This window comes from Tachyglossus aculeatus, chromosome 4 (genome assembly GCF_015852505.1).
Source record: "Tachyglossus aculeatus isolate mTacAcu1 chromosome 4, mTacAcu1.pri, whole genome shotgun sequence".
NCBI classification, from domain to species: domain Eukaryota; kingdom Metazoa; phylum Chordata; class Mammalia; order Monotremata; family Tachyglossidae; genus Tachyglossus; species Tachyglossus aculeatus.
Genome location: NC_052069.1, coordinates 37,285,651 through 37,311,433, shown reverse-complemented (window position 1 = coordinate 37,311,433; position 25,783 = coordinate 37,285,651). Strand labels below are relative to the sequence as shown.

The following is a 25,783-nucleotide window of genomic DNA, read 5'->3' as shown; positions in this document are numbered from 1 at the left end:
TTGGCAACATATACAGTCCCTTCCCAACAGTGGGCTCACAGTCTAGAAGGGGGAGACAAGATGATTTCTGTGAGAGATAAGTCACTGCCTGTGCCTCAATTTCCTCCTTTTTTTCAAAGGGAGAAAACAATCCTTCCCCGTTATGTCTCCCAGGGAGACTGAGAGAGTTAATGGAATCCTAATTAGGGCGGTACTCTGGGCAGAAAGGTGTTCAGAATCAATCAATCAATCAGTCGTATTTATTGAGCGCTTACTATGTGCAGAGCTCTGTACTAAGTGCTTGGGAAGTTCAGAAGTAAATGTACTGTACTGTTTTATCTCAGGCGGTCATTTCTGCTGGTGCTGGCAATGTTGTAGCGTGTTATTTTTCTTTCATTTTTCTCCCCAAATGTATTTTTGGCTATTTGCTTTCATCTGGAGGCTGGCTTTATAATAATAATAGTAATGTCGGTATTCGTTAAGCGCTTACGATGTGCAAAGCACTGTTCTAAGCGCTGGGGTAGATACAAGGTAATCAGGTTGTCCCACGAGGGGCTCACAGTCTTCATCCCCATTTATCAGCCTTGAGTTTGGGGAGGATATCGTTCTGAGAACTTTGTCCTGAAATCTTTACATAAGCTAAATTCTAATCGGAGACAGACTTTTTTCTTGGAAGGACTGACTGATTAAAAACCGCTGAACCACATCAGAATCACTTAGACACTGAACCCCAGGTGGGACAGGGACCGTGTCCAACCTGATTATCTTGTACCTACCCAGTGCTTAGAGTAGTGCTTGAACACATAGTAAGCATTTAGCAAATACAATAAAAAAAAAAACCCAAAACCAAAGAGCAAAAGCTATTAAAGTAGAAATCCCATAATCCTTCCCTGAATATTGTAAACTTCTTCATGGCAGGAACTGTCTTTTATGTTTCATGTCTCCTCCCAAGTATTTAGTACAGAACGCTGCACACAGTCATTCATTCATTCATTCAATCGTACTTATTGAGTGCTTACTGTGTGCAGCGCACTGTACTAAGCGTTTGGGAGGTACAAATTGGCAACATATAGAGACGGTCCCTACCCAACAACGGGCTCACAGGCTATGCTCAATAAATGCTCAATGATGAAGGATTCATTCATTCATTCAATCGTATTTATCGAGCACTTATTGTGTGCAGAGCACTGTACTAAGTGCTTGGGAAGTACAAGCTGCGTGGCTTAGTGGAAAGAGCACGGGCTTTGGAGTCAGAGGTCATGGGTTCAAATTCCGGCTACACCAATTGTCAGCTGGGTGACTTTGGGCAAGTCACTTAACTTCTCTGGGCCTCAGTTACCTCATCTGGAAAATGGGGATGAAGACTGTGAGCCCCCCGTGGGACAACATGATCACCTTGTAACCTCCCCAGCTCTTAAAACAGTGCTTTGCACATAGTAAGCACTTAATAAATGCCATTATTATTATTACAAGTCGGCAACATATTCATTCATTCATTCAATTGTATTTATTGAGTGCTTACTGTGTGCAGAGCACTGTACTAAGCGCTTGGGAAGTACAAGTTGGCAACATATAGAGATGGTCCCTGCTCAACAGTGGTCTCAATGTGATAGTGAGGGATAACTTTCATTGATATCTTTCCATTTCATAGGTTAAGAAAAATGGAACGAAGTGGAAGTTTCCCAAGAAGGTGTCGCCGAAGAAAATCAAGGCTATAGCTGAGATTCAAACCGAAGCGGGCCTAAAGCATCCCTCCAAGTCATCCTCCTCCTCGTCGATGACCTCTTCTGAGACCTCTTCTCTGACTTCGTCCCGCTCCGCTGCCGGCAAAGACAAGCATAAAAGTGAAAAAGGCCCGGCGAGGAGGGCTAAACACCACCATAGAAGCAGCAGCAGCAGCAGCAGCAGCAGCAGCGGTGACACAAGTGAGAAGGAAAAGAGCAGTAGCAGTAGCAGCAGTAGTAACAGCAGCAAGAGCGACAGCAGCAGCAAGAGTGACAGCAAGAGAACTAGCAGCAGCAGCAGTGAAAAGAGCAGCAGTAAAAGCAGCAGCAGTGAAAATAGCAGCAGTAAAAGCAGCAGCAGCAAGGGAAACAGCAGCAGTAAAAGCAGCAGCAGCAGCAAGGGAAACAGCAGCAGCAGCAGCAAAAATAGCAGCAGCAGCAGCAAAAATAGCAGCAGCAGCAGCAAAAATAGCAGCAGCAGCAGCAGCAGCAAGGACCGCAGCCGCAGTAAAAGCAGCAGCAGCAGCAGTAAGGACAGCAGCAGCAAAAATAGCAGCAGCAGGAGGGAGAGCAAACATTCTGGAAGGAAACACAAGTCAAGAAGCCCTGGAAAGGCACTGGTTTTGGACAAGACTCCCCACCGCACAAATGGCAGCAGCAGCAGCAGCAGTAGCAGCAGCAGTAGTAGCAAAAGCAATAGTAGCAGCAGTAGCAGCCACAGCAGCAGCAGCAGTAGCAACAAAAATAGTAGTAGCAGCAGCAGCAGCAGCAGCAGCAGCAGTAGCAGCAGCAGCAGCAGCAGCGAGAGCAAGGAAAAAGGGGTAACGTTATAGCCTTCGCATTTCTGAGGCCCAACGAATCATCATCGTCATCAATCGTATTTATTGAGCGTTTACTGTGTGCAGAGCACTGTACTGAGCGCTTGGGAAGTCCAAGTTGGCAACGTATAGAGACGGTCCCTACCCAACAGTGGGCTCACAGTCTAAAAGGGGGAGACAGAGAACAAAACCAAACTACTAATAAAATAAAATAAGTAGAATAGATATGTACAAGTAAAATAAATAGAGTAATACATATGTACAAACATATGTACATATATACAGGCGCTGTGGGGAAGGGAAGGAGGTAAGATGGGGGGATGGAGATGGGGACGAGGGGGAGAGGAAGGAAGGGGCTCAGTCTGGGAAGGCCTCCTGGAGAAAGTAGAGAAGCAGCGTGGCTCAGTGGAAAGAGCCCGGGCTTTGGAGTCAGAGGTCATGGGTTCTAATCCCGGCTCTGCCAATTGTCAGCTGGGGGACTTTGGGCAAGTCACTTCACTTCTCTGGGCCTCAGTTCCCTCATCTGTAGAATGGGGATGAAGACGGTGAGCCCACTGTGGGACAACCGGATCACCTTGTAACCTCCCTGGTGCTTAGAACAGTGCTTTGCACATAGTAAGCGCTCAATTTCTAGGCTGTGAGCCCACTGTTGGGTAGGGACCGTCTCTATATGTTGCCAACTTGTACTTCCCAAGCGCTTAGTACAGTGCTCTGCACACAGTAAGCGCTCAATAAATACAATTGAATGAATGAATGAATGAATAAATGCCATTATTATTATTATTATTATTAAGTAGGAAGTTAGTAAGCATGGCCCGGTGGTGAAAAGAGCACGGGCCTGGGTTCTAATCCCACCCCGCCACTTCTCTTGCTGTATCACCTTGGCTAAGTCACTTTGCTTCTCAGCGCTTGTTTCCTCATCTGTAAATGCAGATGAAATAGCTGCTGTCCCTCCTACTTAGGCTGTGAGACTGATGTCAAACAGGGACACTGTCTAGCAAGATTATCTTGGATCTGCCCCAGTGCTTATTACAGTGCTTGGCACATAGTATGTTCTAAAAAGATAACCTTCAAAAGGTTCTTCACAAACATTCTTTGAAAACCTTGTGGATCGGCTGAATGTATTAAGTTGGAATCAGCCTTGCTTATTTATTAGAGAGTGGCTTTGAGTTTGAAGATTGTGTATTATTAGATGGTGCCACAGATTAAACCAGCCCTTCGACATTTCTAAAGTCTGGGTGTTGTCACATGCTATATAATTAGGAAATTACTGGGGCAGGTGAATGTCAATTCTGGTAGTGGAATCTGAATAAAATAAGATTCCCCTGCAATGATTTGGCCTCTTCTTAAACTTTCCAGGATTGTTGGAATTAACTTTTGGCTCCTCCCTCTAGACTATAAACTCCTTGTGGGCAGGGAACCTGAATACCAACTCTGTTGTACTCTCCCGAGTGCTGAGCATAGTAAGCGCTCAATAAATACCATTGACTGACTGATTTAAGGCTCATCAGGACCATAATCATTACCGCTGCTAGCATCACTGCCTCCAAAATGATAATTTTACTGGATATTAGATAATTCCAGACTTCTAGACTGTGAGCCCGCTGTTGGGTAGGGACCGTCTCTATATATTGCCAACTTGTACCTCCCAAGCGCTTAGTACAGTGCTCTGCACACAGTAAGCGCTCGATAAATACGATTGAATGAATTCCAAATTCAAAGATCCTCAAATGATTACTCAAAACCAGCTTTACTGTCATACTTAAATTATTATGTGTTGGTATTTGCAGAGGTTTCAAACTAGGAGCAAGGGAAACTCTCTGGTTGCAATTAACTTTTGGAAGTGTAAGCTCCTTATGATGATGATAGTATTTATTAAATAGTATTTATTAAGTGCTTACTCTGTGAAAAGCACTTAGGTAGATATGGGTTTATCTGCTCAGGCACAGTCTCTGTCCCACGCAAGGCTCCCAGTTTGAGGGAGGAAAACTGCATATTTACAGATGGGGAAAACAAGTCACAGATAAGCTAAATGACTTGCCCAATGTCACACAGCAGGCAGAGTCAGGATTAAAACCCAAATCTCCTGATTTCCACATGTATGCTCTCTCCAACTGGCCACTCTAATTAGAAGTATAAATCACTACAATTTCTATAATGTCTGCATAATGAGAAGGTATCGCCGGTCGTGAAATGTTCCCCTTCTATCTGTTGAACTTTCCCAAGTGCTTAGCGGAGTGCAGTGTACCCAGTGTGCACTCAGTAAATACCACTGCACCACTAATTTGAACACTTTGAAGTGTTTAAAGAGCTTAGTTTTCATCTTCCCATTTTACTGACTATGGATTTAGGTTCTACTACTCTTCCCCTGACACGGCAAAGAAAGACTGCCGTTTTGTTGGGGGTTTGGAGGAGGGAGTTGGGGGATTGTTGTGATTGTTTTTTTCAAGGAAGGATCTTCAATTTTCTCAGTTTGCTGTTTTCTCTTTCAAGGGACCATTGGAGATTTACCAATACAAATTCAAGTCTGCACACAAGCAAGAGGTATGTGGGCTTCTTTTTGGGTCAGGGATCATCATCAATCGTATTTATTGAGCGCTTCCTATGTGCAGAGCACTGTACTAAGCGCTTGGGAAGTACAAATTGGCAACATATAGAGACAGTCCCTACCCAGCAGTGGGCTCACAGTCTAAAAGGGGGAGACAGAGAACAAAACCAAACATACTAACAAAATAAAATAAATAGAATAGATATGTACAAATAAAATAAATAAATAAATAGAGTAAAAAATATGTACAAACATATATACATATATACAGGTGCTGTGGGGAAGGGAAGGAGGTAAGATGGGGGGGATGGATGGGAGTTTGCCCGGAGAAACCATGGAGGGATGAAACATTTGGACATCTGGGCTTTGGGAAGGAATATCCACGTGTGTGTTTTCATTTCTGTCCCGCTGCTCTTTTCGAGACGTATCTCTTGCTGCTAGCAAGAGCTATCTTAGGTAACCACTACATCGGCTAAATAAAGCAGATTTTTTTTTTAAAATGAAGCAATACCCGCAGAAGGTGTAATGCTTCACTGGGCTGGACAGTTCAGAATATACCTTCTCTGTCAAGCAGCGTGGCTCAGTGGAAAGAGCCCGGGCTTTGGAGTCAGAGGTCATGGGTTCAAATCCCGGCTCTGCCAATTGTCAGCTGTGTGACTTTGGGCAAGTCACTTCACTTCTCTGGGCCTCAGTTACCTCATTTGGAAAATGGGGATGAAGACTGTGAGCCCCCCATGGGACAACCTGATCACCTTATAACCTCCCCAGCGCTTAGAACAGTGCTTTGCACATAGTAAGCGCTTAATAAATGCCATTATTATTATTATTATTAACAGAGGTTTGAGGCACATGTGTTTTGATGTTTTGATGTCTGTCTTTCCCCTTCGAGACTGTGAGCCCATTGCAGGCGGGGATTGTCTCTGTTGCTGAATTATACTTTCCATGCGCTTAGTACAGTGCTCTGCCCACAGTAAGCGCTCAATAAATACGATTGAATGAATGAATGAGTACAAGTCACCCTGCCTTTGACCTATAAAGGGTATAATAATAATAATAATAATAACGGCATTTATTAAGTGCTTACTATGTGCAAAGCAGTTTTAAGTGCTGGAGAGGTTACAAGGTGATCAGGTTGTCCCACAGGGAGCTCACAGTCTTAAACCCCCATTTTACAGTTGAGGTAACTGAGGCACAGAGAAGTGAAGTGACTTGCCCAAAGTCACACAGCTGACAATTGGCAGACCCGGGATTTGAACCCACGACCTCTAGCTCCAAAGCCCAGGCTCTTTCCACTGAGCCACGCTGCCTCTCTATGGAAAAACATGGAAACAAGAGAATTCTCTTTTAAGGAGATAAAGTATGCGTTGAACAATGGCTAAAAGTACTTGCTTAAATGTGGGCAACACCTCACCGAGCTTGCCGGCAGAAGAAATAGAATGTGAATTCACAAATGGAACAGGAAAAAAAAAAAAGGATGAAGAGAAAATGGGGAACGGCGTTGGAGGACCCTGGATAAAGTGAATCTCCGGCCCAGACTTCCATGAACTCTTCCTGCTAGCTCTGGGAAGGTTTTTAATTCGTGTGACTTGATGGGGCGATTTTTTTTTTTTTTTTAATTTCAGGTTCCCAAAAAGAAGAGTGGGGAACGCATGGGCAGTAAAAAGGGTAGCCATGGCAGCAGCAGCAGCAGCAGCAGCAGCAAGAACAGCAGCAGGAAGAGCAGCAGCAGCAGTAGCCACAGCAGTAGCCACAGCAGCAGTAGCCACAGCAGCAGTAGCCACAGCAGCAGCAGCAGCAGCAGCAGCAGCAGCAGCAGTAGCCACAGCAGTAGCCACAGCAGCAGTAGCCGCAGCAGCAGTAGCCACAGCAGCAGTAGCCGTTCTAGTTCCGCTTCTTCAGAAGGCAGCAAAGAAGAAAAATCTCAGGTCAGTCCTTTGCCCAGCCGAACGTACGCTATTACAAAATAGCGTTTACTACTACTAATAATAGTGATGGTATTTGTTAAGCGCTTACTGTGTGCCAAGCACTGTTCTAAGCTCTGGGGAGGTTACAAGGTGATCAGGTTGACCCATGCGGGGGGGCTCACAGTTTTAATCCCCATTTTACAGATGGGGGAACTGAGGCCCAGAGAAGTGAAGTGACTTGCCCAAAGTCACACAGCTGACGGAGCTGGAATTTGAACCCACCACCTCTAACTCCAAAGCCCCTGCTCTTTCCACTGAGCCACGCTGCTTCTCTAAGTGTTTACTTCTCTACTATTACTGTTAGAGAAGCAGCGTGGCTCAGTGGAAAGAGCCCAGGCTTGGGAGTCAGAGGTCATGGGTTCTGATCCCGGCTCCGCCACTTGCGTGCTGTGTGAATTTGGGCAAGTCGCTTCACTTCTCAGTGCCTCAGTTCCCTCATCTGGAAAATGGGGATTAAGACTGTGAGCCCCACGTGGGACAACCTGATCACCTTGTATCCCCCCCAGTGCTTGGAACAGTGCTTCGCACATAGTAAATGCTTAACAAATACCATCATTATTATTACAACAGCCCCGTTAGCAATCAGGTAGGCCTTCCGGGCTGTAGAGAAGCAGCGTGGCTCAATGGAAAGGGCCCAGGCTTGGGAGTCAGAGGTCATGGGTTCTGATCCCGGCTCCGCCACTTGGCAGCTGTGTGACTTTGGGTAAGTCACTTCACTTCTCGGTGCCTCAGTTCCCTCATCTGGAAAGTGGGGATTAAGACTGTGAGCCCTACGTGGGACAACCTGATCACCTTGTATCCCCCCGCAGCACTTAGAACAGTGCTTCGCACATAGTAAGCACTTAATAAATACCATCATTATTATTACAACAGCCCCATTAGCAGCCAGGTAGGTCTTCCGGGCTGTGGAAGCCTAGGGACGTTCTGGGTCACAGTTCATCACCTTAATCACAATAATAATAATAATACTGTTATTATTCATTCATTCATTCAATTGTATTTATTGAGCGCTTACTGTGTGCAGAGCACTATACCAAGCTCTTGGGAAGTACAAATCGGCAACAGATAGAGACTGTCCCTACCCAACAATGGGCTCACAGTCTAGAAGGGGGAGAGGTATTATTATCACAGGGAAGGAGCATAGATTAGTGGATAGAGCCTAGGCCTGGGATTTGGAAGGTCATGGATTCTAATCCCAGCTCTGCCACTTTTCTGCCGTGGGGCCTTGGGCAAGTCACTTCACTTCTCTGCGCCTCAGTGACCTCATCTAGAAAATGGGGATTGAGACTGGGCCCCATGTGGGACAGAGACTGTGTCCAACCTGATTTGCTTGTATCCACCCCATCGCTTAATACAGTGCCTGGCACATAGTAAGCACTTAATAAGTATCATTCTTATTAGTAGTATTGTAACTCCACCCCATTCTCCAACCCCCCGGCTCTCAACCCTCTCTGCTACTCTCCCATCCTTCCCAGCAGTATCCTCAGAGGAGCTCTCCTCCCTCCTCCCAAGTGCTACTCTGGCCACCTGTGCTTCTGACCCCATTCCCTCTCATCCTATGAAATCTCTCGCTCCATCCCTCCTCCCCTCCTTAACTTCCATCTTCAACCACTCATTCTCCGCTGGTTCCTTCCCCTCTGCCTTCAAACATGCCCATGTCTCTTCCATCCTAAAAAACCCCTCTCTTGACCCCACCTCACCTTCTAGTTATCGCCCCATATCCCTCCTACCATTCCTTTCCAAACTCCTGAAATGAGTCGTCTACGTGTGCTGCCTCAAATTCCTCAACGCCAACTCTCTCCTTGACCCCCTCCAATCTGGCTTCTGTCCCCTACGTTCCATGGAAACTGCCCTCTCAAAGGTCACCAATGACCTCCTGCTTGCCAAATCCAACGGCTCATACTCTGTCCTAATCCTCCTCGACATCTCAGCTGCCTTCGACACTGTGGACCACCCCCTTCTTCTCAACACGCTATCCAACCTTGGCTTCCCAGACTCCATCCTCTCCTGGTTCTCCTCTTATCTCTCCGGCCATTCATTCTCAGTCTCTTTTGCAGGCTCCTCCTCCCCCTCCCATCCCCTTAATGTGGGGGTTCCTCAAGGATCAGTTCTTGGTCCCCTTCTGTTCTCGATCTACACTCACTCCCTTGGTGACCTCATTCGCTCCCGCGACTTCAACTATCATCTCTACGCTGATGACACCCAAATCTACATCTCTGCCCCTGCTCTCTCTCCCTCCCTTCAGGCTTGTGTCTCCTCCTGCCTTCAGGACATCTCCATCTGGATGTCTGCCTGCCACCTAAAACTCAACATGTCCAAGACTGAACTCCTTGCCTTCCCTCCCAAATCCTGCCCTCTCCCTGACTTTCCCATCACTGTTGACGGCACTACCATCCTTCCCGTCTCACAAGCCCGCAAACTTGGTGTCATCCTCGACTCCGCTCTCTCGTTCACCCCTCACATCCAATCCATCACCGAAACCTGCCGGTCTCACCTCCACAACATCGCCAAGATCCGCCCTTTCCTCTCCATCTAAACCGCTACCCTGCTCGTTCAATCTCTCATCCTATCCCAACAGGATTACTGCATCGGCCTCCTCTCTGATCTCCCATCCTCCTGTCTCTCCCCACTTCAGTCTATACTTCACGCTGCTGTGCAGATCATCTTTGTGCAGAAACGCTCTGGGCATGTTATTCCCCTCCTCAAATAACTCCAGTGGCTACCAGTCAACCTATGCATCAAGCAAAAACTCCTCACTCTCGGCTTCAAGTCCATCACCTCCATCACCTCGCCCCCTCCTACCTCACCTCCCTTCTTTCCTTCTCCAGCCCAGCCCGCACCCTCTGCTCCTCTGCCACTAACCTCCTCACTGGGCCTCGTTCTCTCCTGTCCCACTGTCGACCCCCAGCCCACGTCCTCCCCCTGGCCCGGAATGCCCTCCCTCCACACATCCACCAAGCTAGCTCTTTTCCTCCCTTCAAAACCCTATGGAGAGCTCACCTCCTCCAGTAGGCCTTCCCAGACTGAGCCCCCTCCTTCCTCTCCCCCTCATCCCCCTCCCCATCCCCCGCCTTACCTCCTTCCTCTCCCCACAGCACCTGTATATATGTATATATATTTGTACATATTTATTACTCTATTTATTTTACTTGTACAAACTTATTCTATTTATTTTATTTTGTTAATATGTTTTGTTTTGTTGTCTGTCTCCCCTGTCTAGACTGTGAGCCCGCTGTTGGGTAGGGACCATCTCTATATGTTGTCAACTTGTACTTTCCAAGCGCTTAGTACAGTGCTCTGCACACAGTAAGCACTCAATAAATATGATTGAATGAATGAATGAATCATCTTTCACCTCATCCCAGAACACCCCTGCCCGACCCAAACTTGCAGTTTAGAGGGAAGAGGTGATGAAAAGTCAAAACAAGATGAGAGATACTGTTGAGAAGACCATTTTGGGCCCCTGATAACCCATGGAGAGACTCCCTGAGAACTGTAGGGCCTCAGTTTCCCCATTATAAAACAGGGATAATATCTCCAGGAGCTAGGAGACCTCATGGAGTGAAATGAGATTAATATATGTGAACAACCTGCAGGCTTTCGGAAGAAAGGGGTAATCTTAGCTCTCTCCACCCTCACCTTTCTCTCAGTTAAAGCACTGCCCTGGAAGTCAAAAGGACCTGAGTTCTAATTCCAACTCCACTACTTGTCTGCGGAGTCACCGTAGGCAAGTCACTAAACTTTTCTGTGCCTCAGTTATTTCATCTGTAAAATAGGCATTATGACTGTGAGCCAAGGACTGTATCCATTTCATAATAATAACAATACTAATGATGGTATTTGTTAAGCGCTTACTATGCAAAGCACTGTTCTAAGCACTGGGGGGACACAAGGTGATCAGGTTGTCCCACGGGGGGCTCACAGTCTTCATCCCCATTTTACAGATGAGGGAACTGAGGCCCAGAGAAGTGAAGTGACTTGCCCAAAGTCACACAGCTGACAAGTGGCTGAGCCGGAACTAGAACCCATGACCAACTTAATTAGATTGTATCTACACTAGCACTTAGTTCAGTTCCTGGCTCATGGTAATTGCTTAACAAGTATTATTTAAAAAAAATTGAAGTAGGGGAAAGTGGAAGCATATGTTCACTGACGTGGGTCAATGGGCCTATTGTTTTGAAAAAAGTGACTTTGGCTTTCAACACAGTATTTTAGAAGAAAATATTCTGAGTTTTGCTTTATGGTTTTCCTGCTACAGTAGCCTTTGGTTTTCTTCAGGGAAAAAAAAAAATCAATCAACAAGTTCTAATCATATCTAATTTCTAGGGTTTTTTTTTACCTTTGATCAATCATTTAAAAAAGACTCACTGTTACTGTAATGAATTTGACATATATTATTAGGCCTTGTCTTTAATGAGCCTCAAGATATGGCCTAGATCAATCAATCATATTTATTGAGTGCTTACTATGTGCAGAGCACTGTACTAAGTGCTTGGGGGAGTACAATACAGCAAAATTAGTAGACACATATCAAGCTTACAGTCTAGAGGAGGAGACAGACATTAATATGAATAAATAAGTCATTTATAATATATAATTTAAAGCTATGTCCACAAGTGCTGTAGAGTTGGGAGTAGGACGAATATCGAGTGTCCAGTGGTCACAGGTCGCCTTCCTCCCCCTCTCCATCATCATCACCATCATCAATCGTATTTATTGAGCACTTACTCTGTGCAGAACACTGTACTAAGCGCTTGGGAAGTACAAGTTGGTAACATATAGAGACAGTCCATATCCAGCAGTGGGCTCACAGTCTAAAAGGGGGAGACAGAGAACAAAACCAAACATACTAACAAAATAAAATAAATAGAATAGATATGCACAAGTAAAATAAATAAATAAATAGAGTAATAAATATGTACAAACATATATACTTATATACAGGTGCTGTGGGGAAGGGAAGGAGGTAAGATGCGGGGGATGGAGAGGGGACGAGGGGGAGAGGAAGAAAGGGGCTCAGTCTGGGAAGGCCTCCTGGAGGAGGTGAGCTCTCAGTAGGGCCTCCATCCCCCCCGCCTTAACTCCTTCCCTTCCCCACAGCACCTGTATATATGTATATATGTTTGTACGTATTTATTACTCTATTTTACTTGTACATATTCTATTTATTTTATTTTGTTAATAAGTTTTGTTTTGTTCTCTGTCTCCCGCTTCTAGACTGCGAGCCCGCTGTTGGGTAGGGACCGTCTCTATATGTTGCCAGCTTGTACTTCCCAAGCACTTAGCACACAGTAAGCGCTCAATAAATACAATTGAATGAATGAATGCATGAATGAATGATGATCTTAAATATTGTTCCTGGTTCCTTTCAGCCTAAATTCCTGGGAGACAGTCACCCCCCAGCAATGGCTGTTGTCTTTCGCGCTTTCCGAAGCGACAAGAAGCAGGCTGGTTACCAGTTCATGATGTACACAGACTCCTCCAAACCCAGGATGCAGTTATTTTTCTCCAGCATCTCCGCCGCCAGCAAGTGGAAGTTCTGCGCCGAGGCTTCAGTTGTTAACACCCATAAGGCAGCGGTAAGAGGCAGCTCAGCTTTAGCCTGGCCAGGGATCAATCAATCAATCAATCAATCATATTTATTGAGCGCTTACTATGTGCAGAGCACTGTACTAAGCCCTTGGGAAGTACAAATTGGCAACATATAGAGACAGTCCCTACCCAACATTGGGCTTACAGTCTTATTATGCCCCCGTCACTGGAGAGATTTGGGTGTGGATTCAAGGAAGAAGAACTTCTCGACTGCCTGGGTCCGAAAACCCTATCTTACGTTGCCCGGAGAGGTGACAAATTACCGAAAAAAAACCCTGTACTTGGGGTGTGCTGGGGAGGGGGTGGAGAAGCAATTTATCTGCCAGCAGCTGGACAGATGACCAGCTGTTCTGTGGCCCAACGATTCTAGCTCTTTAGGCTTTGCCGTTCACGTCTCAAACTGCCATTTCTTGCCCGATGCAGGCGTCTCTGAAGTGGGGTCAGAACTGCCGGCAGTATAAAGTGGCTACCAAGGTTGTGACCGGGCGGTTTGCTGACCACCCCGCTCTGCAAGTCAAAGCAGAATGGCCCAAAGTCTCCTCCCGGATCCGAAAGGCTGCAAATTGGTGAGCTTTCCGTTTCACTCCTCTCTAAACCACTAAGTATGTACTAAACACTTGGGGGAGTACGGTATAATAGAGTTGGCAGACACGTCCCCTGTCCGCCACAAGCTTACAGTCTAGAGGATTTAGAAAATCCCTCTGCAATCACACTTCCATCACCATTTCTCTGCTCCTTAGCTCATATTTTATTTCTCTCACCTTCTGCAATCACGCTTCCGTCACCATTTCTCTGTTACTTCAGCTCGTATTTCTCTCAACCAAGAGCTATCCCAACTTTCTGACATTTTGAAGACAAACCATCCCCCCGTGCCATTTTTGCTTCCCATTAGGCAAGGGGTGAAACCCACCCACTCTCCCAGAAACTATCCCACCAATCAATCAATCAATCGTATTTATTGAGCGCTTACTGTGTGCAGAGCACTGTACTAAGCGCTTGGGAAGTACAAGTTGGCAACATATAGAGACAGTCCCTACCCAACCGTGGGCTCACAGTCTAGAAGGGGGAGACAGAGAACAAAACCAAACATACTAACAAAATAAAATAAATAGAATAGATATGTACAAGTAAAATAAATAAATAAATAGAGTAATAAATATGTACAAACATATATACATATATATAGGTGCTATGGGGAAGGGAAGGAGGTAAGCAGAGTGGCCTAGTTGAAAAAGCACAGGCCCAGGAGTCAGCTGACCTAGATTTTAATCCTGACTTCACCACTCTGTCTGCTGGGTGACCTTGGACAAGTCACTTAACTCTGTGCCTCTGTTACCTTAGCGGTAAAATATGGATTAAGACTGTGAGCCCCACATGGGGCATGGACTGTGCCCAGTTTGATTAGCTTGTCTCTACCCCAGTGTTCAGTACAGTGCCTGGCACATAGTGGGTGCTTCACAAATTCCATACATTTTTTTAAAAAAGGAAAACCAGCAGAGGGGCAAACAGGGACATGTATTACAGCATCCCAAAGTAATTCATCCATTCTTTCAATCGTATTTATTGAGCGCTTACTGTACTGCACTAAGTGCTTGGGAAGTACAAGTTGGCAACATATAGAGACGGTCCCTACCCAACAGTGGGCTCACAGTCTAGAAACTGTAATCAACTCCCATTTCATCTTTGCTAATGTAAAAGGATCCAATCTGGGTCCTTTTTAACAATGATAATAGTCATAATAATAATGGCATTTATTAAGCACTTACTATGTGCCAAGCACTGTTCAAAGCACTGGGGAGGTTACAAGGAGATCAGGTTGTCCCACGGGGGGGCTCCCAGTCTTAATCCCCATTGTACAGATGAGGGAACTGAGGCACAGAGAAGTGAAGTGACTTGCCCTAAGTCACACAGCTGATAAGTGGCAGAGCTGGGATTCAAGCCCATGGGCTCTGACTCCAAAACCCATGCGCTTTTCACTGAGCCAAGCTGCTTCTCTGTTTAAAGGTTTAAAGGTTTGTTTCAGTTTTCGACTTTAAGGTCCTCAGGAAATTCTCTCCCTTAACAACCTCAGTAAATTCTCTCCCTTCTACTTATCCTGGCTCCTCTCCCACTACAACCCAGCTCTCACGATTGGCTCCTCTCAAGTGACCTTAGTGTGCATTTTTCAAGTCTCTCCCCTCTAGCCTGTAAGCTCCTTGTGGGCAGGGAACATGTCTACTAACTCATTAAATCGTATTTATTGAGCGCTCGCTGTTTGCAAAGCACTGTACTAACTCGGTTGTATTGTCCTCTCCCAAGCGCTTAGTACAGTGCTCTGCACGCAGTTAGTGCTCGCTGTTTGCAAAGCACTGTACTCACTCGGTTGTATTGTCCTCTCCCAAGCGCTTAGTACAGTGCTCTGCACGCAGTTAGTGCTCAATAAATACGATTGAATGAATGAATTAAATGAATAATGATTGACCTCTCTCACCTTTGACCTTTTGTTCACATGTGTCCTCCTCCTTGGAGCTCTCTCCTCCTTCACATTTCCCACAATCTACTCTTCTGCTTGTCTTCAAAGCCCTTCTAAAATCACACCTGCTCCAAGAGGCTTTCCCTAATTAACTCTCATTTCCCCTTACTGCCTCTTCAGCACTTCTATGCCACCTAAAAACTAATAATAATAATGACCGTTTTTGTTAAGCGCTGTTCTAAGTTCTGGGGGAGATACAAGGTGATCAGGTTGTCCCACGTGGAGCTCCCAGTCTTAATCCCCATTTTACAGGTGAGGTCACTGAGGCCCAGAGAAGTAAAGTGAGCTGCCCAAAGTCACACTGCTGACAAGTGGCGGAACTGAGATTAGAACCCATGACCTCTGACTCCGCTCTTTCCACTAAGCCACACTGCTTCTCTCTAGACTGTGAGCCCACTGTTGGGTAGGGGCCGTCTCTATATGTTGCCAACTTGTACTTCCCAAGCGCTTAGTACAGTGCTCTGCACACAGTAAGTGCTCAATAAATACGATTGATTGATTGATTGATTGACCTCTGACTCCCGCTCTTTCCACTAAGCCACACTGCTTCTCTCTAGACTGTGAGCCCACTGTTGGGTAGGGACCGTCTCTATATGTTGCCAACTTGTACTTCCCAAGCACTTAGTACAGTGCTCTGCACACAGTAAGCGCTCAATAAATACAATTGATTTTCTTGAGTACTCATCGCTCAATAAATGTGATTGATTTTCTTGAGTACTCATCCCCTAAGCACCACATAGCACATCTCTTTATCTGTAATTTATTTTAGTGTCTGTCTCCTGCGCTAGATTGTCACCTCCTCGAGAGCAGGGGTGGTATTGTACTCTCCCAAATGCTTAGAACAGTGCTCAGCACAGAGGAACTGCTTAATCAACATTATTAATTGTTTTCTTTTCTGGATAACCTCCTTACTGTTGGGTAGGGACCTTCTCTATGTGTTGCCGACTTGTACTTCCCAAGCGCTTCATACAGTGCTCTGCACACAGTAAGCGTTCAATAAATACGATTGATTGATTGATTGATTGATTTTTCTCCCACCCTCTTGAGCCCCCCAAAGAGGCTCAACCTGGGAGTCAGAAGGTTTTGGGTTCTAATCCCAGCTCCACCACGTGTCTGCTGTGCGACCTTGGACAAGTCACTTCACTTCTCTGTGCCTCGGTTCCCTCATCTGTGAAATGGGGATTGAGACTGAGCCCCATGTGGGACAGGGACTGTGTTCTACCAGATTTGCTTGTACCCACTCCAGCGCTTTCATTCATTCATTCATTCATTCAATCGTATTTATTGAGCACTTACTGTGTGCAGAGCACTGTACTAAGCGCTTGGGAAGTCCAAGTTGGCAACATATAGAGACGGTCCTTACCCAACAGTGGGCTCACTGTCTAGAAGGGGGAGTAAGAGAACAAAACAAAATGTATTAACAAAATAAAATAAATAGAATAAATATGTACAAATAAAATAAATAAATAAATAAATAGAGTAATAAATACGTATAAACATATATACATATATACAGGTGCTGTGGGGAGGGGAAGGAGGTAAGGCGGGGTGGATAATAATAATAATAATGATGGCATTTATTAAGCGCTTACTATGTGCAAAGCACTGTTCTAAGCGCTGGGGAAGTTACAAGGTGATCAGGTTGTCCCACGGGGGGCTCACAGTTTTAATCCCCATTTTACAGATGAGGTAACTGAGGCCCAGAGAAATGAAGTAACTTGCCCAAGGTCACACAGCTGACAATTGGCGGAGCCAGGATTTGAACCCATGACCTCTGACTCCAAAGTCCATGCTCTTTCCACTGAGAGGGGGAGGAGGGGGAGAGGAAGGAGGGGGCTCAGTCTGGGAAGGCTTAGTACAGTGCTTGGCACATAGTAAGTGCTTAACCAATACCGCAATTATTATAATTATAATATTATATATAATATAATATAATAATAATAATATTCTGTCGATTCTGAGTGTTGCTTCTTTCATACCCCATTAACATAAGGAATTGTTGCTATGTATGGGAAATCCACCTGTCATTTATTATGTGAGTGTTTTGATATCAATAGGACTTAACTTAGTATGTCACTGGAAAAACGAATCATTTATTTCTTCTAGGTTTTACCCATTCTTTCCAGGATTCGCGTATATGTTTGGATTCTACGGGAAAGAAAGGAAAAACCCGTCTCGACAGGCCACTTTCGTGGTGTCCGCAACTTCCGCGAGAACGTCCGATGTTGTGATCAAACTTCCTGATGTAAATATATCACCTTCTTATTCTTCACGAAGCCTGGGCCCACCGAGTCCCTTAAATCGGGTTTCCCTCCCGCGGCTTTCCAGCCTAAATAGACAGACTGAAAACCAACTCCCGAGGCGAATGGAGAAGATGGGGTGGGGGTGGAATTGTTCAAGGAAGAGTCACACGACTGGGGAAATGCAGTGGACTGTTTTAGGCTCAACTAGCGGGAAAGGGCCTTCTCAGGGCCGCACCTGGAGAGTTTCCAGGATTTTCCAGTTTTCCAGTCACGGCTACGGGAGGGACAGTCAGGCAGAGGCCTGCCCATTCCATTCCTAGCTTGGCCGGTGGCTAGCGAGTGGCAGGGAATCTGCTACAAAATAAAACTCACCCGCGTTGGGCAGCGGCGGCAGGGGAGAGAGTTGAGGGCGGAGAGTCGAGTTTATCGCCTGGAAGGCGGCGATGGCAAATCGCTTCTGGATTTTTACCAAGAGAACTCTCTGGATCCACTGCCGGAACGATTGCAGATGGAAAGCGGGACGTTCTGGGACGGACGTGTCCGTGTCGTCGCCGTGGGTGGGAAATGACTCGAGGTATAAGACAAGACAAGCAGGAAGGAGGTTAATGGAGATTTTGGCCATTCGGAGAGAGAGTGGTGAAAGAGTAAAATATGAGCTCCTTGAGGCTAAGGATCATTCGTGGCTCAGTGGAAAGAGCTCGGGCTTTGGAGTCAGAGGTCGTGAGTTTGAACCCCAACTCCTCCACATGTCCGCTGTGTGACCTTGGGCGAGTCACTTAACTTCTCGCGCCTCAGTTACCTCATCTGTAAAATGGGGATGAAGACTGTGAGCCCCACGTGGGACAACCTGATCACCTTGCATCCCCCCCAGCGCTTAGAACGGTGCTTTGCACATAGTAAGCGCTTAACAAATGCCATCATCCCACTGTTGGGTAGGGACCGTCTCTATATGTTGCCAACTTGTACTTCCCAAGCGCTTAGTACAGTGCTCTGCACACAGTAAGCGCTCAATAAATACGATTGATGGTGATCATCATCATTATTATTATTACTACTATGTCTTTTGTGCTCCCACAAGGGTTTGGCCCGCTGCTCTGCTGTACATAATAATAATAATAATAATGATGGTATTTGTTAAGCACTTACTATGTGCAAAGCACTGTTCTAAGCACTGGGGAGATACAAGGTGATCAGGTTGTCCCACGTGGAGCTCACAGTCTTCATCCCCATTTTACAGATGAGGAAACTGAGGCCCAGAGAATAATAATAATAATAATAATGGCATTTATTAAGGGCTTACTATGTGCAAAGCACTGTTCTAAGTGCTGGGGAGGTTACAAGGTGATCAGGCTGTCCCACGGGGAGCTCACAGTCTTCATCCCCATTTTACAGATGGGGGATCTGAGGCCCAGAGAAGTGAAGTGACTTGTCCAAAGTCACACAGAGGACAACTGGTGGAGTGGGATTTGAACCCACAACCTCCGACTCCAAAGCCCGGGCTATTTCCACCGAGCCACGCTGCTTCTCTGCAGAGAGATGAAATGACTTGCCCAAAGTCACACAGCCGACAAGTAGCGGAGTCGGGATTAGAGCCCATGACCTCTGACTCCCAATCCCGGGCTCTTTCCACTGAGCCAGTGGGGGTTCAAGAAATAGTATTGATTTGAGGGCCCAGAGAAATCCAGAGTCATCGTGGGGTGGAGGTCTAGAGCTCAGCAAACCTGGGGAAATGAGAAGATTTAGTGGTGTCTTGTTGCCAACTTGTACTTCCCAAGTGCTTAGTACAGTGCTCTGCATACAGTAAGCACTCAATAAATACGATTGATTGATTGATTGACAGAGGAGAGAGGAAACCAGAGATGGGCTAATTTTAAAAAACTAGTCAGCCGGGATAGTCTTGCCCTGACTTTCAAAAGTGCAAAATGGTGGATCTGAGGAAGGCGGCAGGAGGGGGAAGAAGGAGAAACAAAGGATGTGAAAACGGCCAACAAGCTTGCCAATCAGCCCCAGGATAGCCGTTACTTAGTCTTCCATATTCTTCAGAATGACAAGCTCTCGTCTCTTTTCTCTTGTCTTTCCAGTTCACCATGTATGACAGAGCCATTTGGCTCCCATTCTCAGTCCCCGTGGGACCGCAAGTTTCACCTTCCACTCAGCCATCAACTCCCTGGAACTTCTTCTCTGAAGCCCCGTCTTTATTCGTCGAGAACCTTAAAGGTAGCAGGGATGTAACATGCTTGGGCAGGGATGCTGTCGGCTTTGCAAATTCATCCTCCGACATTGTGGAAATATTTTCACTCTTGACAAGTTTGTGACTTTCATTGGAGCAGAAATGTAAAGGCCTTGATATTGTCAGAAATATATATCCTTACTGTTGTCTATATGCATATATATGCTTGTACATATTTGTTACTCTATTTATTTTACTTGTACATATCTATTCTATTTATTTTATTTTGTTAGTATGTTTGGCTTTGTTCTCTGTCTCCCCCTTTTAGACTGTAAGCCCGCTGTTGGGTAGGGACCGTCTCTATATGTTGCCAACTTGTACTTCCTAAGCGCTTAGTACAGTGCTCTGCACACAGTAAGCGCTCAATAAATACGATTGATGATGATGATGCATAGTTTAGATGGGTGTTGCATTTTCAGAATGCTTTATGGTTATAAATTAGTTTCAAAGCCAGAAGAGTGATAGACTAAAATCATTTCTTTAAAAAGGAATTCCAAGAAGATAATTTCAAGTACCGTGGTTGAGATGGATAACATTTTGGGGGTTTGGATATAGTGCCTATATTTTACCTATACCAAAGAATTTTTCATTGAATGTATAAGTTATTTGGAACAACCTAAATAACAACAATAACAACTGTGGTATTTGTTAAGTGCTTACTATGGGCTAGGCACTACACTAAACGCTTGGGGCGGGGGGGTGATACAAGCAAATCGGGTTGGACACAGTCTAAAGTATAGCTATAGACTGCTCATTACGATAAACATTTTCCAGGTAAAAGAGAAGGAGGATTTGCACACAGGAAGCGCTCAATAAATACGACTGATTGATTGATTGATTTCTAATGGACTAGAGCCAATTTGCATGTTTCTCGTCCGTTCATTCAATCGTATTTATTGAGCGCTTACTGTAGAGTGCTGTACTAAGCACTTGGGAAGAACAAGTCGGCAACATATAGAGACGGTCCTTACCCAACAACGGGCTCACAGTCTAGAAGGGGGAGACGGAGAACAAAACCAAACAGGTAGACAGGTGTCAAAATCGTCAGAATAAATAGAATTATAGCTATATACGTATCATTAATAAAATAAATAGATTAGTAAATATGTACAAAACCAGGCCCATGACTTCTCTAATCATGCCAAGACGGCTTTCAGATGGACTGGAGATCCTTTGTGCCAACATCCAGATCGATGTAGGGCTAATCTACACTAGCAAAGTGCTTAGTACTAAGCACTTGGTACAGTGCTCTGCCCGCGGTAAGCGATTAATAAACACGATTGAAAGAAAGACAAGCGGAAAATCCAGCAATTATCTAAACAATTCAGACAAAATTGCCGGATTTTCCTCTTGTCTTTCTTTCAATCGCGTTTATTAATCGCTTACCGTGGGCAGAGCACTGTTTCAAGTGCTTAGTACTAATTATCTAAACAATTCAGACAAAAACTCCATTTCCTATGAAACGTCTGGGTTATTGACTAAGTGGCGGAGCCAGGATTAGAACCCATGACCTCCGGCTCCCAAGCCCGGGCTCTTTCCACTGAGCCACGCTGCTTCTCTAATACAGAATTGTCAATAAATAATGATGACAAATTCATCAAAAATGGCATTCAAGGAGCATCTACTGCATGCAGAACATTATTCTAGGGGTTCAGGAACTGATAAGCATGGGAAGCAGCGTGGCTCAGTGGAAAGAGCCCAGGCTTGGGAGCCAGAGGTCATGGGTTCTAATCCCGGTTCCACCACTTGTCAGCTGCGTGACTTTGGGCAAGTCACTTCACTTCTCTGGGCCTCAGTTACCTCATCTTTAAAATGGGGATTAAGACTGTGAGCCCCCCGTGGGACAACCTGATCACCTTGTAACCTCCCCAGTGCTTAGAACAGTGCTTTGCACATAGTAAGTGCTTAATAAATGTCATTATTATTATTATTATTACTATTATTTCCCCCCCCCACCCAGCACTTAGAACAGTGCTTTGCACATAGTAAGCGCTTAACAAATGCCATTATTATTATTTGTTAAGTGCTTACTGCGTCCCAAGCACCGTTCTAAGCCCTGGGTAGGTACAATTTGATCAGTTTAGACACAATCCCTGCCCCTCATGGGGCTCACAGTCTAAGTAGGAGGGAGTGGAATTTAATCCTCATTTTACAGATGAGGAAACTGAAGTACAGAAAAATGAAGTGCTTGCCCAAGGTCATGCAGCAGACGAGTGGTGGAACCAGGATTAGAACCCAGGTCCTTCTAACTCCCAGGTTTCGGGTCTTTCCCCGAGGCCACACTGCTTCCACCGGCAGGTTTGGGACTGTGATTTGCCTGAATTATCTGGATAATTCCTTTGCTGCCCATTCGGCTCTAATAATAATAATAATCATAATGACATTTATTAAGCGCTTACTACGTGCAAAGCACTTTTCTAAGCACTGGGGAGGTTACAAGGTGATCAGGTTGTCCCACGGGGGGCTCACAGGCTTCATCCCCATTTTACAGATGAGGGAACTGAGGCATAGAGAAGTGAAGTGACTTGCCCAAAGTCACACAGCTGACAATTGGCGGCGCCGGGATTTGAACCCATGACCTCTGACTCCAAAGCCCGGGCTCTTTTCCACTGAGCCATGCTGCTTCTCTGATTTAAGTGGGGACAGTGTGTTGTCCCTAATCTCCAAATGAAATCCCAACTTTTATAATAAGATTTTAAACAATGTACCTCCTTCCCTTCCCCACAGCAACTGTATATATGTATATATGTTTGTACATATTTATTACTCTATTTATTTATTTTACTAGTACATATCTTTTCTATTTACTTTATTTTGTTAATATGTTTGGTTTTGTTCTCTGTCTCCCCCTTCTAGACTGTGAGCCCACTGTTGGGTAGGGACCGTCTCTATATGTTGCCAACTTGTACTTCCCAAGCGCTTAGTACAGTGCTCTGCACACAGTAAGCGCTCAATAAATACCATTGATTGATTGATTGATTGATTGATTTAGACCTGGAATTCCAGCGGGTACCTGAGTGTAGCAGTAACCTGCAGCCCTCTAGTCACTGCAGTTTCTCAATAAATACCACTGAAAATGGGGAGAATCTGCTAGAGTTTGGGATTAGCGTGGTTGCAGCTTTAATTCAAAATCAGAGATTTTCCCAAGGCTCACTAACGCTTGACATTAAAACCGTCCCTGCTGTATCATGTACATATTTATTACTCTATTTATTATACTTCTACATATCTATTCTATTTATTTTATTTTGTTAATATGTTTGGTTTTGTTCTCTGTCTCCCCCTTCTAGACTGTGAGCCCACTGTTGGATAGGGACCATCTCTGTATGTTGCCAACTTGGACTTCCCAAGTGCTTAGTACAGTGTTCTGCACACAGTAAGCGCTCAATAAATATGATTGATTGATTGATCATGAGCAGATAGGCTTTTCGTTCTGAGATGCCGAATCGGTTTCAGGAATTCTGGGCTGTAAGCAAAACCAGTTTTAAAATGTTGATCATTTTTACACTCCTTATTGAGGACACATCTCCTCCAAGAAGCCTTCCCTGACTAAGCCCTCCTCTGCTCTTCTCCCACTCTCTCTGTGTCGCTCTTATTTGCTTCTTCATTCACCCTCCTTCCCCACAGCACATATGTATCTATCTGTATCTGTAATGTATTTATTTATCTATTAATTTATATTAATGTCTGCCTCCCCCTCTAGACTATTTATTCATCTACCTATTTATTTATGTTAATGTCCACCTCCCCCTCTAACCTGTGAGCTCATTGTGGTCAGGGAATGCATCCGTTTGTTGCTTTGTATTAAAGCGGCATGGCTCAGTGGAAAGACCACTAGCTTTGAAGTCAATCAATCAATCAATAAATCGTATTTATTGAGCGCTTTCTGTGTGCAGAGCACTGTACTAAGCGCTTGGGAAGTACAAGTTGGCAACATATAGAGAGGGTCCCTACCCAACAGTGGGCTCACAGTCTAGAAGTCAGAGGTCAGGAGGTTCAAATCCCGGCTCTGCCAATTGTCAGCTGTGTGACTTTGGGCAAGTCACTTCACTTCTCTGGGCCTCAGTTCCCTCATCTGTAAAATGGGGATTAAGACTGTGAGCCCCCCATGGGACAACCTGATCACCTTGTAACCTCCCCAGCACTTAGAACAGTGCTTTGCACATAGTACGTGCTTAATAAATGCTATCATTATTATCATTATTATTATTATTATTACTCTCTCAAGGGCTTAGTACAGTGCCTTGCCCACAGTAAACATTCAGTAAATAGGATTGAATGAATAAATAAACTTGGTAATCATCACCATCTTCATTAGCAGCATTAGTGAAGGTCTAACTGTGTGCGGAGCACTGTGTTTAGCACAGAGACTCTACTTGGTGCCTATACACTGTGCAGAACACTCAACTGACAGCAGAGTTAGAAGCAGCATGGCTTAGTGGAAAGAGCGCGGGCTTGGGAGTCAGAGGTCGTGGGTTCAAATCCCGACTCAGCCACTTGTCAGCTGTGTGACCTTAGGCAAGTCACTTAACTTCTCTCTGCCTCAGTTCCCTCATCTGTAAAATGGGGATTAAGACTGTGAACCCCACGTGGGACAACCTGATCACCTTTTATCCCCCCAGTGCATGGAACAGTGCTTCACGCATAGTAAGTGCTTAACAAATACCACCATTCTTATTATTATTAGTGGAAAGAGGGCAGGTTTGGGAGTCAGAGGTCATGGGTCCTAATCCCGGCTCCGCCACTTGTCAGCTGTGTGACTTTGGGCAAGTCACTTCACTTCTCTGGGCCTCAGTTGCCTCACCTGTAAAATGGGGATTAAGACTGTGAGCCCCCCGGGGGACAACCTGATCACCTTGTAACCTCCCCAGCGCTTAGAACAGTGCTTTGCACATAGTAAACACTTAATAAATGCCATTATTATTATTGTCACAAAAAGCCATCCTCAAGCAGAGTGCAAACCACTCTACTTAAGGTGAATTGTACTGTACTGACAGCAGAACACTAGACTGAGGGCTGAGCACTAATCTGAGTGCCTACTGAGCAAAGAGCACTGTACAGAGTGCAAAGCACTCTTACTAGAGAATCGCTCTGGTTCCCACAGCACCTGTATATATTTGTACAGATTTATCACTCTATTTTACTTGTACATATTTACTATTCTATTTATTTTGTTAATGATGTGCATCTAGCTTTATTTCTATTTATTGTGATGACTTGACACCTGTCCACGTGTTTTGTTTTGTTGTCTGTCTCCCCCTTCTAGACTGTGAGCCTGTTGTTGGGTAGGGACCGTCTCTAGATGTTGCCGACTTGTAATAATAATGATGGTATTTGTTAAGCTCTTACTATGTGCAAAGCACTGTTCTAAGCGCTGGGAGGATACAAGGTGATCGGGTTGCCCCACGTGGGGCTCACAGTCTTCATCCCCATTTTACAGATGAGGGTACTGAGGCGCAGAGAAGTTAAATGACTTTGCCCAATGTCACACAGCTGACAGTTGCGGAGCCGGGATTTGAACCCATGACCTCTGACTCCAAAGCCCGTGCTCTTCCCACTGAGCCACACTGCTTCTCAAGCACGCTGCTTCCCAATAATAATAGCAATAATGATGGCATTTGTTAAGCGCTTACTATGTGCAAAGCACTGTTCTAAGCGCTGGGGGGATACAAGGTGATCAGGTTGTCCCACGTGGGGCTCACAGTCTTCATCCCCATTTTACAGATGAGGGTACTGAGGCGCAGAGAAGTTAAGTGACTTTGCCCAATGTCACACAGCTGACAATTGCGGAGCCGGGATTTGAACCCATGACCTCTGACTCCAAAGCCCGTGCTCTTCCCACTGAGCCACACTGCTTCTCAAGCATGCTGCTTCCCAATAATAATAATAATAATGGTTTTTGTTAAGCACTTACTATGTGCAAAGCACTGTTCTAAGCGCTGGGAAGGTTACAAGGTGACCAGGTTGTCCCACAGGGGGCTCACAGTTTTAATCCCCATTTTACAGATGAGGTAACTGAGGCCCAGAGAAGTTAAGTGACTTGCCCAAAGTCACACAGCTGACAGTTGGCAGAGCCGGGATTTGAACCCATGACCTCTGACTCCAAAGCCCGGGCTCCTTCCACTGAGCCACGCTGCTTCCCAAGTGCTTAGTACAGTGCTCTGCACACAGTA

The 25,783-nt window shown here is 45.3% G+C and overlaps 1 protein-coding gene across 1 annotated transcript in view; it reads left to right on the top strand.

The window, feature by feature from the left end:
* The window catches only part of LOC119927071 (vitellogenin-2-like), a 119,076-nt gene that overhangs the window by 67,961 nt on the left and 25,332 nt on the right, over positions 1-25,783 (top strand). The window contains exons 23-30 of the mRNA XM_038745613.1: positions 1,631-2,428; positions 2,489-2,524; positions 5,015-5,065; positions 6,692-6,994; positions 12,406-12,612; positions 13,049-13,191; positions 17,244-17,382; positions 19,462-19,597. Coding sequence (XP_038601541.1) covers positions 1,631-2,428; positions 2,489-2,524; positions 5,015-5,065; positions 6,692-6,994; positions 12,406-12,612; positions 13,049-13,191; positions 17,244-17,382; positions 19,462-19,597 — 1,813 coding nt within the window. The remainder of the gene's footprint in view (positions 1-1,630; positions 2,429-2,488; positions 2,525-5,014; positions 5,066-6,691; positions 6,995-12,405; positions 12,613-13,048; positions 13,192-17,243; positions 17,383-19,461; positions 19,598-25,783) is intronic.